Source organism: Bufo bufo, chromosome 1, assembly GCF_905171765.1.
Source record: "Bufo bufo chromosome 1, aBufBuf1.1, whole genome shotgun sequence".
Taxonomy (NCBI): domain Eukaryota; kingdom Metazoa; phylum Chordata; class Amphibia; order Anura; family Bufonidae; genus Bufo; species Bufo bufo.
Genome location: NC_053389.1, coordinates 826,562,446 through 826,576,229, shown reverse-complemented (window position 1 = coordinate 826,576,229; position 13,784 = coordinate 826,562,446). Strand labels below are relative to the sequence as shown.

At 47.7% G+C, this 13,784-nt stretch overlaps 1 protein-coding gene across 1 annotated transcript in view; it reads left to right on the top strand.

Annotated features, from left to right (window-relative positions):
- Window positions 1–255: 255 nt before the first annotated feature.
- The window catches only part of LOC120989776, a 69,589-nt gene continuing 56,060 nt past the window's right edge, over window positions 256–13,784 (top strand). Inside the window, exons 1-2 of the mRNA XM_040418098.1 lie at window positions 256–319; window positions 570–860. Coding sequence (XP_040274032.1) covers window positions 256–319; window positions 570–860 — 355 coding nt within the window. The remainder of the gene's footprint in view (window positions 320–569; window positions 861–13,784) is intronic.

Below are 13,784 nucleotides of genomic sequence, written 5' to 3'. Positions count from 1 at the left end.
CAAACTCAATGCAGATGTTGTCCCTGGTCATATTCAAACCTAGGACCCCAGCGCTACAAGGCACCAGTGCTAACCACTGAGTCACGCTATACATGTGTGTGTATATGCTATATGTATGTGTGTGTATGCTGTGTATGTGCTCTATGTTGTATTTGTGAGTATATACTGTACCTATGTGGACACCAGGAGATTGACTCATTCCTTTTCATAGGGAAAAGCTGAGGGCAAGCCCCAGAAATGTGCAGCAACGTCTGAATGTGGGTTTTGTCATGGAACTTTTCCCAAATTTTGCAACAGATTCTGAACTTTGCTTTGGAAAGTATAAAATCTAAGGCCAGACCTTAAGAAAAATGCTGCGAAATATAAATTATCTCTGGATTTTCTGACATTGACATTGGAAATCTACAACACTGGCAGTGGGGGTGCAGTGGGGGGGTAGAGTTTACTTTACCCCTGGCTAAACCAGTACGAACAAAATAAATATAAATATAAAAATTAGTATAAAACATGAAAAACATCCCATACATCTAATGATCCTGTCTTTCTTCATTTCTTTCCTCTCTGTACAGACAGGGTAAACTTTATAAGCTGGCACCGATTAGATCTTATTAGACAGATAACAGATGTAGATCCAGTTCTACGTGGTCTCCGAGACCATGATCTACTGACTGAGGAACAGTACAATGATGTGATGGAAAAGAAAACATCCCGGGAGAAGATGGAAGCTCTGTGTGATATCATCAGTCACTGGGAGGACACTGGGAAGTATACGGCATATACACTTCTCAGGAAATACAGTAAAGAATTAATCAAACACTTGGAAGATGAAATGAAGAGAAGATCTGGGTTATATTACGTAGGTGAGTCTATGAAATTTTGTGACACTTTACATCTGGTTGTCTTTAGATATAAACAAGCGACTGATGAATTCTCAGCAATATCTCTAAAGCAAGAAAAGGGAGAATCATTCAGGGGCAATGCTTATTTATCAAATTCTCAATCCACTCCTCCTCCCCACTGTGCCAAAGACAAACTGTGATTGGATATACATTTTAAATTGTGACTGGAAATTCATGTTTCAGCAGATTTGTACCTATGTCCCCACATTGCTGAGAAAAGTGATGTTTTAACATGTGCAGATGAGCCTCTAGGAGCAACAGGGGCGTTACCATTACACCTAGAGGCTCTGATCTCTCTGCTACTGCTGAGCCCTCTGCACTTTAATTGACAGGATTAGGCACCAAGGGCGTAGCTATAAAAGGTGCAGAGGTAGAAGTTCCTACCGGTCCCAAGAGTCTGAGGGGGCCCCTTTGTCAAATCTGGGAAGCTGCAGCAGGAAACTTGACACGGCCGTTTGCTGTCGGCACGCGGGGCGTCTGATTCGCAATGCTCTCACACATGCACTGCGAAGCAGATGCCTCACGTGCCGACAGCAAGCTGCCGTGTCAAGTTTCCTGCTGCAGCTTCCCAGACTTGACAAAGGGGTCCTTCGAACCCCGAAACGCGTTGTCTTCAAATAAAACTCATCTTATTCGTCATCTGGTTGTGATCTTGCGCCTTGTGTCCACACGTTTGCTAGACTGCCATGGTCCAGTAGATGTAGATGGTAATGTTGGTACCCAGGGTACGATTGCCAAAGTGTTGTAGAGTGGCCTACAATGTCTCTGAAGATGTTGTATACACGTGTCACTGTGCCCCTACCTGGATATCCGTGGATCCCAGACGTGGTGGTCCGAAGCAAGTGCAAAAGGGGGTTGTTCAACTTGAGTGATGAATAAGTAGAATAAATGGAGTCCAGACTTTGTATTAATGTTGAACACAGCTATTCTTGGCATAAACGGTAATCCAAACAGTTTCCAAATGATGTTTTGGTCATCAGCAGGTATTGGCTTAACTCTGGCAGGCAAACACTTCTGAAAAAAATCTCAGCTTTGCTATGCGGTAGCTTTCTCAGCTCTACTATGCTAGCTGGAGTAAACAGGAACTTTTCCTCTTCTGCTGGAACTTAACTTAGCTGTCTGTAGTCTGTCTCTTACTTTATCTTTAATATTAGGATCTTCTTCCTGGCATCAAACTCACTTTAGTTGGGGTTAAGGCAATGCAAGCCCAGGAGGGGGCAAGCAACCATGTAGACTTCAGAGGCTTGGCCTCTGGGCATAGCAGAGCACACAGTGCTCTGCTAGCCAACACACAACCTTTCCCCAGGAGGGGGTAGGCTAGACTGCTCCAAACTAACTAACTCCTTCCTTTCTAGAGAGGGCTGGAAGGGAACTAGGAGGTTCCTCTCCAGAAAAACTAACACATTGCCAATGTTGCTGCCACCTGCTGGTGAGCCAGGCACATTATATGTCAACATTACATTTTAAAAGGAAATGCATACATACACATTGCAGGATATGGCAATAAATCTAAGAGATGACACAGGATCACACAATGCAGATAGTGGGGGTACAAAAGGAGGTGGTAATGCCACTCTGGGAAGTTACATTCCCCGGAACTTAAGAGGCAAGCAGCCCTCGGCTTGTGCTTACGGTATGCAAAATATAAATACCACAAATATATGCTCTCAGGGTACCGAACAAACATAAAATTCTGCCTTACAAACAGACATACAAAGTCCGACATATGTTACCATTTGACATGGCAACGGCAACGGCTACAGCTACCAAAAGGTCTCTCTGCCCTTGTGAGTTGGGTGTCTGTTAACAGTTTCCCTCTCGGGTATAACCAGAGAACTAACCAATGTGCACAAAGCACTCACTACTGACTTTTTCTGTATACTCTGGCCATGAATACCAAAGAAAGCGCGGGGGTGTCTTTACTCACCACTCTTTGCAATGAAACGCCCGCAAACAGAAGGGTGGCTTTATCCTGTATTCCCTTCTAACACAACAAGGCCTAATTATGCTTTACGCTACGTCACCTTGATGAATGAAACAGGTAGCTACAAAATTTCCTAAGCTGGTGCACTAGGCCTTAGGACATACTCAACCTTGGCTAAACACAAGAGGTACCTCAGGAGGATAAGTTACACTCAAATCTCTCAACTGAACTATTTTAGCAAGAGGAGCCTTTTCCTACCACTCCAAACACCCTTAACGGTGTTAGATCTGCTTGGCACATAACCACTCGGTTCTTTTAGATTAGGACCGTTAGTTTTTTGACAATGCTCAGAGGCGATTCATAATAAGCAAGGCGATGTTAGAGCTGCTTGGAACGTACCAGACGTCCTTAGGGGCAGTCCATAATGACTAAGAAATACAGTGCTAACTATCTGGTGATCTAAAAAGATTGCAAGCATAATCCATACAAAATGCATATAAAATCACATTGCTGTACCTGAAAGAGAATACACAATGGGCAATATTCTTGAGCGTTGCTGAAAAGGTAAAACGTTAGTGCAAATCAATAAGGCACATTTTTAATGCAACAAATATTGAGTCACTTTAGACTCCATTCTTCAATATGTGAAGATAAAGTGCGTCACACTGTCACTTTAAGTGCAAAAAACAGTTTTTTGTAATCCATGGGAATAGAAATGTCATTATTTGTAATCCAAATAAATTAATAAAGTTATTTGTAATCCACATAAGGCACAAAGTCATTTGTAATCCACAAGGGTGTAAAGTAGCAGCACAGGTTATGAGAACCATTAGCAGAGGCTCTCAAATAACCTGAAAAGAAAAAAGAAAGGAAAATTGGCGCTGTCCTTGCGCAACTGGGAAATAGATGATTGTAACTGGGGGGGGAGTCCTTACAAATCATGACCATCCGGGTGAGGGCAGAACGGTGGCAACCTGTAAACATAAAAACACATTAGAACATGCCAACAGGCCCTCACCCTTCAGGAACAGTCCACGCTGTGGCTCCCAAAGTCAATGTTATTTTTACTAAAGATAGAGTTGGTCCAGCTCCTTAGAGGAGGGACTGGAAGTCCTCTTCGCTGCTTGAGCTTGAGAAGGACATTAAAGGATGGTCCTTCCTCTGATATTCTAGTCTGGCTTGGGTAGTGGAGTGCCACTGCCCTCCGGTGGTTGGATCCAGTAGTGACCGGGTGGTGGTGCTCCGCACAACTATTCTCACCCGCTGCTTGAGTGGAGCGGATGCTCCGGCTATCTGGAATGGGTCTAAGACCTCCGGTTGCATCGGCGCTGGCAAATGATCCTCTGGGACTGCAGCCATCTTTCAGGGCAGCTAGTAGACGCCACCATATAACATGTTGGTGGTGGCGGTAGTCCAGGGATGAGGTGCTCCGGCTCCGGTTGTGGACGCTCCCGGTAGCGGAACACTCCACCCGCCGTCTATTGTAAGGCTCACAGTTTCCCCACAGCAGAGGGATCCTCCTCCCATACCTCTGGGGCAGATGCTGTAGCCAGTTCACCCCAGCAGCAAAGGGGCCTTTATCAGAGTTCATAGGCGTGAAATCCACTTGGTCTCCCTGGTAAAGGCTATGCCGGGCCTGGGATAGGTGTGGTCGCTTCACTGACCGCCTGTTGGCAAAATACTCCGTCCTAATCTCGTCATCCCGAACGAATCCAGAGTCGTGTTCCATGGAGAACCATACTACAGTTCCCATCCTCACTCTAACAGATCAACGACCCAGTCCTCGACCACTTTGCGGTAATCCCACGCGGAGGTCACACAGGCCGTGACACGCTGGGGCACGACCGGGTTGAGTTCATCATAGGCTGCAGTCTTGCTGGCGGCGGAGTATTTACTCGGGCTCTTTGGCTTCAGGGTGCTCTCCTCTCCAGAATAGTGATGGACGAACATCGGCCGGGACGGTTCTCGAACGTGATCGCGCAAACATGATCAAATGTTCGCGAACCGCAAGTTCGCGGCGAGCCCCATTCACTTTAATGGCAGGCGAACATGAAAAACCTTCAGCTCATATTTGCAGCCACCAAATACTTAGTAGAAGTGTACAAATAGTCCCACAACATTGACAGTCACATACTAGAGAGGGATCAATGACAAAAATTCCAACAAAAAATATGTATCTTAATTAGGGGACATTTTTATGCGTCTTAAAGGGAAATTCTTAGTTCCTTAATTCCCTCACTGGAGCGTGATCGGAAGATGCGCGACTACAGGCGCACGCTGGTAGACGCGCTCCTGAGAGCATTCCCGACTGACGCCGGGGGACAAGTGGAAGCACAAGACGAAGGCAGGGGAGGAGGAAGAGGTCGCCAACGCAGCTGTCAGCGGCAGCACCTCAGAAGGCAGGGTTAGCATGGCCGACATGTGGAAAAGCTTTGTCAACTCGCCGCAACAACCGGCCCCAACTGCTGATATGGAGCGTGTTAGCAGGAGGCAGCATTTGAACAACATGGTGGAACAGTACCTGTGCACACGCCTACACGTACTGACTGATGGTTCTGCTCCATTCAACTTCTGGGTCTCCAAATTGTCCACATGGCCAGAGCTTGCCCTGTATGCCTTGGAGGTGCTGGCCTGCCCTGCAGCCAGTGTACTCTCTGAACGTGTATTTAGCACGGCAGGAGGCGTCATTACAGACAGACGCAGCCTCCTGTTTACAGCCAACGTGGACAAGCTCACGCTCATTAAAATGAACCAGGCCTGGATCCCACAAGACTTGTCTGTACCTTGTGCAGAATAGACAGTTCTAGCAGCCTCAACCATCCATCCTTGTACTCAAGTGCACTTATTCCTTTTTTTTTATATGTCCCAATATTTTGGGGGATACCCCTATGTAAAAATGCAAAATAACACACATCTGTGTTGGCTACCTATTCCTCCTTCTCCGCCGCTTCCACCAAGACCGCCACGTGAGTCTACACCGCCACATCCACCCATTCACCGCCTCCTCAACCTCTTCCTCCTAGATCATTCCTAATTTTAATTTTTTAAGGTCTTTTATGGTATTTTAATTCATTTCCCTATCCACATTTGTTTGCAGAGCATTTGCCATGCTCTTAAGCACATTTTGCTGACTTTTGCAGCCCTCTAGCTCTTTCCAGGGCTATTTTAGAGCCATTTTAGTGGCCAAAAGTTCGGGTCCCCATTGACTTCAATGGGGTTCGGGGTCAAGTTCAGGTCAAGTTGCCGAACCCGAACATCCAGGTGTCCGCTCAACTCTAGTCAGGAGTGCATGACCAAAATGGGTTTAGCATAAATTTATTGGTGGCCAGTTGGCACCGAAAGAGGTAGCATTTAGCTTAGGTACAAGAATACAAATAACATGTAAAGTATAACGTATAGAATAGCATGTACTGTAACATTTGTATAACACTGAAGCACATGGTAAAATGGCTGCCTAACATAGAACTACATGTCTAACTAATAGTAGTAACAACTCCCAGAGTAACAATTACAACTGACTGAACAGCTCTGCATAATAAGAATATTCCTGAAACAAAGATAGATCTTTTACCAGATATGATTTTACAAGGATGGTGGCGTTTGAGAAGGAGATATGCAGAAGGATAGCTCTGCTGATGTGTCCTGGTGACTGGACACTTCTCTTTCCCAGGATGCTTTGCACTTCCACAATGCTTTGCACCACCTACAATGTAGCAGTCTTTGTAACAGGAAAAACTAAGTGTAATACAACTTAACACCGCTAGATGGTGCTATAACCACACTAATCACTACAGAAATACAAAAACTGAGGCAGACGTGATCTCTAATGATTCTCAAACTCGGCTGGGCAGAACACAGACGCCACTACTAGGTCCTTCATTCTTAGCAACTCATTTTGGTCAATGATAGGATCAAGCTTCATCAAAGCGCTATTCTTGGAGACTGTTTGACCTTTGATGAGGTAGTCTATTTTCTTTGCATGCAATTCACGTTGTATCGTGCAAATTATTATGTTCTTGGACCTTTCCAGATTAGGAGCGGTAAAGGTGTGTTTGCTGTGTTTGCTGTGAAGCCAACCTTAGCAGGGCTTCTGGCTCACAGGTTTTAGTAACATAGTAACATAGTACATAAGGCTGAAAAAGTCATTTGTCCATCCAGTTCGGCCTGTTATCCTGCAAGTTGATCCAGAGGAAGGCAAGAAAAACTGTGAGGTAGAAGCCAATTTTCCCCACTTAAGGGGGAAAAAATTCCTCTTGGGCTTTTCTTCCTTGCTGATTTGGAAGGTGAATGTGTCTGCCTTTAAATCCCAGAGCCAGTGGGTGCCATTTCTGCATGGTAGTTCTGGAATTTTCTTTCCGTGAAGGTAAATAAATGTACTTTCGTCTCAGGTTTCCCTTACGTCCTAACAGCAGCACAGATGGGGGTTAACTGCCCCCCGTGGACTGGTAGGACCGGCAGAATTTTGAATGAGCCCAAAGAATAACCAATGAAAGAACTCCATCTCCCTTAAAGGGAGGGGTTCGCCCCCCAGCCCACCGTGTGTTTTTTTCTGTCCTTTGGACAGGTGGACTGGAGAGTCTCTCCCTCTCTGGGAGTTGGAGACCGTTTTTTACTATGAGTTCATTTTGGTCTCTTTTTCTTTTTTTAGGATTAAGCGCTTATTCTATGCGCTTATTTTTCTCCATTCCCCCATTTAGCTGCCTGGATTAGCGATACCTGGGGGTAATGTATTGCTTCACTGAGCTCTCCCCTCCTGGACGCTTCGGCTGCGCTCCGATTCCGGTGTGGCATGGGCGCCGCCATGACCGGAAGTGATGCGCAGCCGGCTGTGGCGTCACTTCCGGTCTCTCGGCTATGGCGTTTTTCTTCCTAGATAAAGCAAACTGGGTCTTGCCAGCCGGGGTTTATTCCCACAGGAGGGGTGGGTCAAGTGAAAGGGAATTAGTATTGTTTTGTTACCACAGTAAGGTTTTTAAACATATCACTGTGGCTGTGTTTTCTGGGGGAGGGCCTGTTACTGGCCCCTGCCCTGGGTAGAGCTGTTCCCTTCTTAAGCTCCCTGATAGCTTCAGTCTGTCTCTGGCTGCGCTGATTTAACAAGCTAGCTCCAGAGTCTCCTGTGTTCAGTTGAGATTTTTTGCTATTATCTGAAGTTCATTCAGCTTCTAACTTTCCAAAGTGCTTGACTTTTTCTCCTCTGGTTCGTGCCGCTAACTAATGTCTTTAGACTCCCTTAGTTTTTTTTTGGGGATGTTTTAATTTTCTTCTTTCGTTTCAGCTATGGCTTCTCCTAGAGAGTCAGACCAGCAGCGGAAGTCTGCGGCCAAGAGGAAACACCTGGCCTGTTATGATTGCAACATGCCCCTTGACGAATGTTGCCCCTATTCCAGGTGCGACAGTTGCCGTTTCGGCACCGCAACAGAACCTACTATGCAGGACATGTACCAGTGGGCGAGGACATATGTGGACGACTCCATCAAGGGTGTCGTACGGCTTCTAAATGAAAGGTTACCAGGTCCCTCCCAGACTCCGATGGAGGTTGCCGCCCCTACTGATAGACCTATGCCCCTCTCTGTGGGGTCATCTTCCTCGGATGATGAGGAATCCACTTCGTGTTTTTTTTCCACCCGATAAGACACAGAAGTTATTAAAGTCCATCAGGTCGGGGGACCATGATGTTGACATAGGGGAGTCTTCCGATCCCGCCTGCCGGACTCAGCGGGTCTTTAAGGCGGATGAGAACCTTCTTTCTGTGATGCGCACAGAATGAAAAAAAACGGAAAAAGGTCCAGTCCTCACCCGAAGGTTTAAATTTATGTTTCCGATGGCTAAACCCTTAGTGGAATCATGGGGTTCCATTCCTAAGGTGGACATGGCTATAGCCAAATTGTCCAGGAGCACTCTGGTTCCTGCGGACGATGGGTCTAGCCTGCAGGACCCTCTAGATAGAAGGGCAGAGTGCACCCTAAGAAGGGGCTATTCGGCGGCCGCAGCCTCGGCCTCAACCTCCATTGCAGCCACCGAGGTCTCTTCCTTCCTACGATCTAAGCTGAACCAGATCCAGACTGATGTCGACCAGAGTGTCTCCCGGAACGACATCCTGGCCGCTTTTAAATCCGTCAATCTGGCCATGGATTTCCTGTGTGACACATCCCAGCTACAGCTGAAATTGGCAGCCAAAACAATGGCTCTGGTGTCAGCTGCTAGGAGACCTCTGTGGCTAAAGCCCTGGAATGCGGATAACACATCCAAATATAATCTCTGTGGGCTCCCCTTCGAACCAGACCGTTTATTCGGTTCCGAGCTAGATACCATCATGGAGGGTCTCTCAGATAAAAAGGGAAAGAGTCTCCCCCAACAGCCCTTTCGGGGCCGGGGTAGACAAGATCGCGGTGGCAGATCCGGACAGCAGGCCAGACGTAGAGATTGGGGGGGCAGTCTAGAAGATTTTCTAGACGCTCCCGTAAAGCCACCAAGGAGGCAAAACCCTCCTGACTATGGGCCTCTCAGAGGCTCTTGGATAAACCCTGCTACCCCTGTCGTTACGCCTCTGGATTTTCCCGTACCCCTCCCTCACCTCCCTGTAGGGGGTCGCCTTTCTTTTTTCAAGCACGTATGGGCCCAGGAAATCTCAGATCCCTGGGTCCAAAGCATAGTAGCTACGGGCTATCTAATAGACCTCGTTTCTCTCCACCCAGAAAGATTCATCGCTACGCACAGTTTTTTGCCGGCCAGACAAAAGATCCTAGAGTCCTATATTCAGGACTTCATCTCCAAGGGAGCCCTGGAGGAGGTACCGGCAGGGGAGAGGGGTCTAGGAATTTATTCTCCAGTATTCCTGGTACCCAAGAAGACAGGAGATCTCCGGATGATCATAGATTTGAGATTCCTCAATCGTTTCGTAAGGAGAACCAGGTTCCGGATGGAAATCATAAGGTCAGTCAGCCACCTCCTCAGCCCTGGGGATGTGATGGCTACTCTGGACCTCAAGGATGCTTACCTGTAATGACCGGCATCACGCACAGGGAGGGAAAATGGAAAGCCCTGCCCAAGGGAGAGGGAAAGGTGGTGACCCCTGACTCACCTTGCAGCTGGCACCTGACTGCCCTGACTTCCCTAGACGGGTTCCTCACCCGTGCGGCGATCACGTGCCTAAACCCTGGCTTTCCCTAAAATGAGCCCTAGATAGTGAACGGGCCGGTGGGATCGCTAGTCTGCACTACTATCACTAAGAGGGAAACACCAGGGAGAGGACAGACAATACAGACAAACACATACACCCAGGTGGGCGACCACAGCAGACCACAAAGGTTCAACAGGGATCCGGAGGGTAACGTTCTGGACCAACAACCAGAGAACGCAGCAACACAGCTCCAGAGGGTCAGTATAGAAGTCCAGGTAGGAAGCTCTATATCTGGCAACCAGAGAAGTGTGAGAGGGGAATATAAGGAGGTTGGGAGTGCTGGACAAGAAACAGCTGAGGAGAAGGAGCTACGGATCCCTGAGTGAGCCAAAAAGGGTTGCAAAGCAAACCCAGAAAGCTACCATAAGGAAACAGCCCTATCTTACATAGAGCGCGCAGCCAACCGCTGCGACTTCCTGACCCCGGGTATAACGGAGTCGGGCGTGGTTCTTGACACCCTCGTGACATTACCTCCACATTCCGATCCATCCTTCCTCCCGGAAATTTCTCAGGATCGCTGTCCAGATCTCAGGAGTGCGCAGGCATTTTCAATTTGCCACCCCCCCTTCAGAATCTCATCTGCCACCCTTATCTTCACCAAAGTGGCCGTATCGGTGGTAGCAGCTCTGAGACTCCAGGGACTGACCATTGTTCCTTACCTGGACGATTGGCTTCTTTTAGCCTCTTCGGTCCCATTACTTTCGCATCATCTTCATGTAGCAATTTCCTTTCTGCTCCGCCTAGGCTGGATTATCAACTGGCAGAAGTCGAACGTGAGCCCTTCAACTTCTATCCATTATCTAGGATTCGTAGTCGACTCTCTGGAGATGTCCCTCCAGTTGACGCCAGAAAGAGGAGCGTGGATTCAGGACCTGGCAAGGTTCCTTTCCGTACCACGACGAGTCTCCATCCGGACTTTCATGAAGATGTTGGGGCTCATGTCAGCGGCTGCGGATGCAGTCCCTTGGGCTTTATGGCACCTCCGGCCTCTTCAGTCGGAGGTCCTAGACAAATGGAACGGCAGCCCTACGGGGCTAGATTCCCTGTGCTCCCTGTCCAACCAAACCCGGAATTCCCTCAGATGGTGGTTCCATCTACCAGCAGGGAAGTCTATGATCCAACCAGTTTGGCTCATATTGACTACAGACAAGTCCCTTGTATGCTGGGGCGCCCATCTAGACGGATCCCAAGTTCGGGGATCTTGGTCTCCTCAGGAGCGGCATCTTCAAATCTCTGCGAGATGCGTGCTATCCGGCTAGCCCTCCTTCACTTCGCCCCTCAGATTCTGGGCAAAGCAGTGAAAATGCAGTCAGACAAAATGACTGCCGTGCTTTACATAAACAAGCAGGGAGGCACAAGATCCTTACCTCTCCTTTCAGAGATTAGGGTAATTCTGCGGTGGGCAGAGCTGAACCTATCCCATCTATCTGCCACTCACATCCGAGGCTCCCTTAACATCATTGCGGATCGCCTAAGTCGCGGCTTACCGACCATGGAGTGGTCACTGCATCCGGAGATCTTCAGGCAGCTTGTCCTCAGATGGGGTATGCCAGAGGTGGATCTCATGGCAACCAGGTTCAACGCCAAGGTGCAGAGGTTCTGTTCCCTATACAGTCAGGACAACCCCCTGGTAATAGACGCTCTGACAATACCGTGGAGGTTCAGGCTGGCTTACATCTTCCCTTCCTTTTCCATGATTCCGAGGGTATTGATGAAAATCTGTCAGGATCAGGCCTCGGTAATAGCCATCATACCATTTTGGCCCAGGAGATCCTGGTTTACCCAGCTCATTCAGATGAGTCGGGGACAGTATTGGAGACTCCCCCCCCCGGAGCAGACCCTGGTGTCGTGGGACACTCATCTCTGCCCAGATCTGCACATATTCAACCTGACAGCCTGGAGGTTGACCAGTCCCTTCCCAGAGTGGATAGGCTCTCTGAGTCGGTCCTGAGAACCCTGTCGCATTCCAGAGCAGAGTCTACCAAGAAGGCCTACTCCCGGATCATGAGGATCGTCACCTCATGGTGTAGCTCCAACCAGGTGGCGTCTGCAGATCCGCCCCTCTCTGCGATCTTACAATTCCTCCAGGATGGGTTAGACAGAGGTCTCTCCCCATCTACCCTAAAGGTTCAAGTTTTTGCCATCTCGGCCTGTCTCAACAGACCATATTCTCGGGACCCGCTCATCAAACGCTTCCTTAAGGGAGCAGAAAGATTGAAACCTACAATACTGAAACCCGTTCCCCAATGGGACTTGTCAGTAGTTCTCAAGGGGTTAGCATCTCCCCCCTTTGAACCTTTGGAGGAGGTAAGCTTTAAGTTTCTAACACTTAAGGTGGTCTTTCTTCTGGCTATAACCTCAGCCAAAAGAATTTCTGAGCTGCAAGCTTTTTCCGCTTTACACCCATACATCATTTTTTTTACAGGACAGAGTCCTTTTAAAATTTCTACCTTATTTTAGACCTAAGGTTCCAACTTTTCAAAATATTAATCAGGTAATTTCTCTACCTGTATTATTCTCCGCCTCCTCATCTGATGTTCCAGTTCAACATCCACTGGACATATCGAGATGCCTCCAGATCTATGTGGATAGATCCAGAGAATTCAGGATAGATGAGAACCTCTTCATCCTGTTTTCCGGTAAGTCTAAAGGCTGTAAGGCGTCTAAAACTACTATTAGTAGCTGGGTTAAGGAAGCCATTAGGGAAGCTTTCACCTCCCAATCCTTAGATCCTCCGGAGTTTGTGAGGGCCCATTCTACTAAGGCCGTAGCTACCTCTGTCACGGAGAGAAGTCTTCTCCCCCTAGAGTTGATCTGTAAGGCGGCTTCCTGGAGCTCTGAATCAACCTTCATCTCTCATTATAGAATAGATGCTAAGGTAGCAGAGTTTTCGGCCTTTGGGCAGACAGTTCTTACTTATGCCAGGCATGAGGACCCTCCCTAGGGGATTCTTCTTGCTATCTCCCCATCTGTGCTGCTGGTAGGACATAAGGGAATCGTTAATTTCTAACGATAATTTGTTTTCCCTTAGTCCTAACAGCAGCACACAAATTTTCCCACCCTAAGTACTTTCTTTCTATAGACACGGTGGGCTGTGGGGCGAACCCTTCCCTTTAAGGGAGCTGGAGTTCTTTCATTGGTTATTCTTTGGGCTCATTAAAAATTCTGCCGGTCCTACCAGTCCACGGGGGGCAGTTAACCCCCATCAGTGCTGCTGTTAGGACTAAGGGAAAACAAATTATCGTTAGAAATTAACGAGTCCTCTGAAGTTTGTGCTTGAGGGAAATAAATTGACTGTAGTTCTTTGTTGTTAGGTAAGCGTCATCTTCAGGGTTTAAACGGTAACGGTGCGACCCATCTTTTTGACTTGTCTTTTACTATTCCTTGATCCATGATATCCAAGAATTGTCTGTCTTCTTCTATGGACATTGCGACCCTGTTATCTTCTCTTGTCCTGTGGAAAACTGTGCACCCTAAGTGATCTTGCTCATCATCGAAGGCATGGTTTTCACTGAAGCGATCTGCGAAAGGACAAGCAAGGCACAGGAGCGCTGTGTACTAACTTTGTTATAAGGAAACTGCTCTGACATGGCTGGAATAGGGAAGGACATCCATTTTCAAGTGCGTTGGTGAGCATATTGTTGACTGAGGTCGGCTTGTGTGCTCCTGCTAGACAGACGTCTCCTATGATAACCCATCCTAGATCAAGTCTCTGGGCATATGGAGCATTTTGGGGACCGTTAATCTGTCCTCTAGCCTTATGAACTCGTAGTATGTC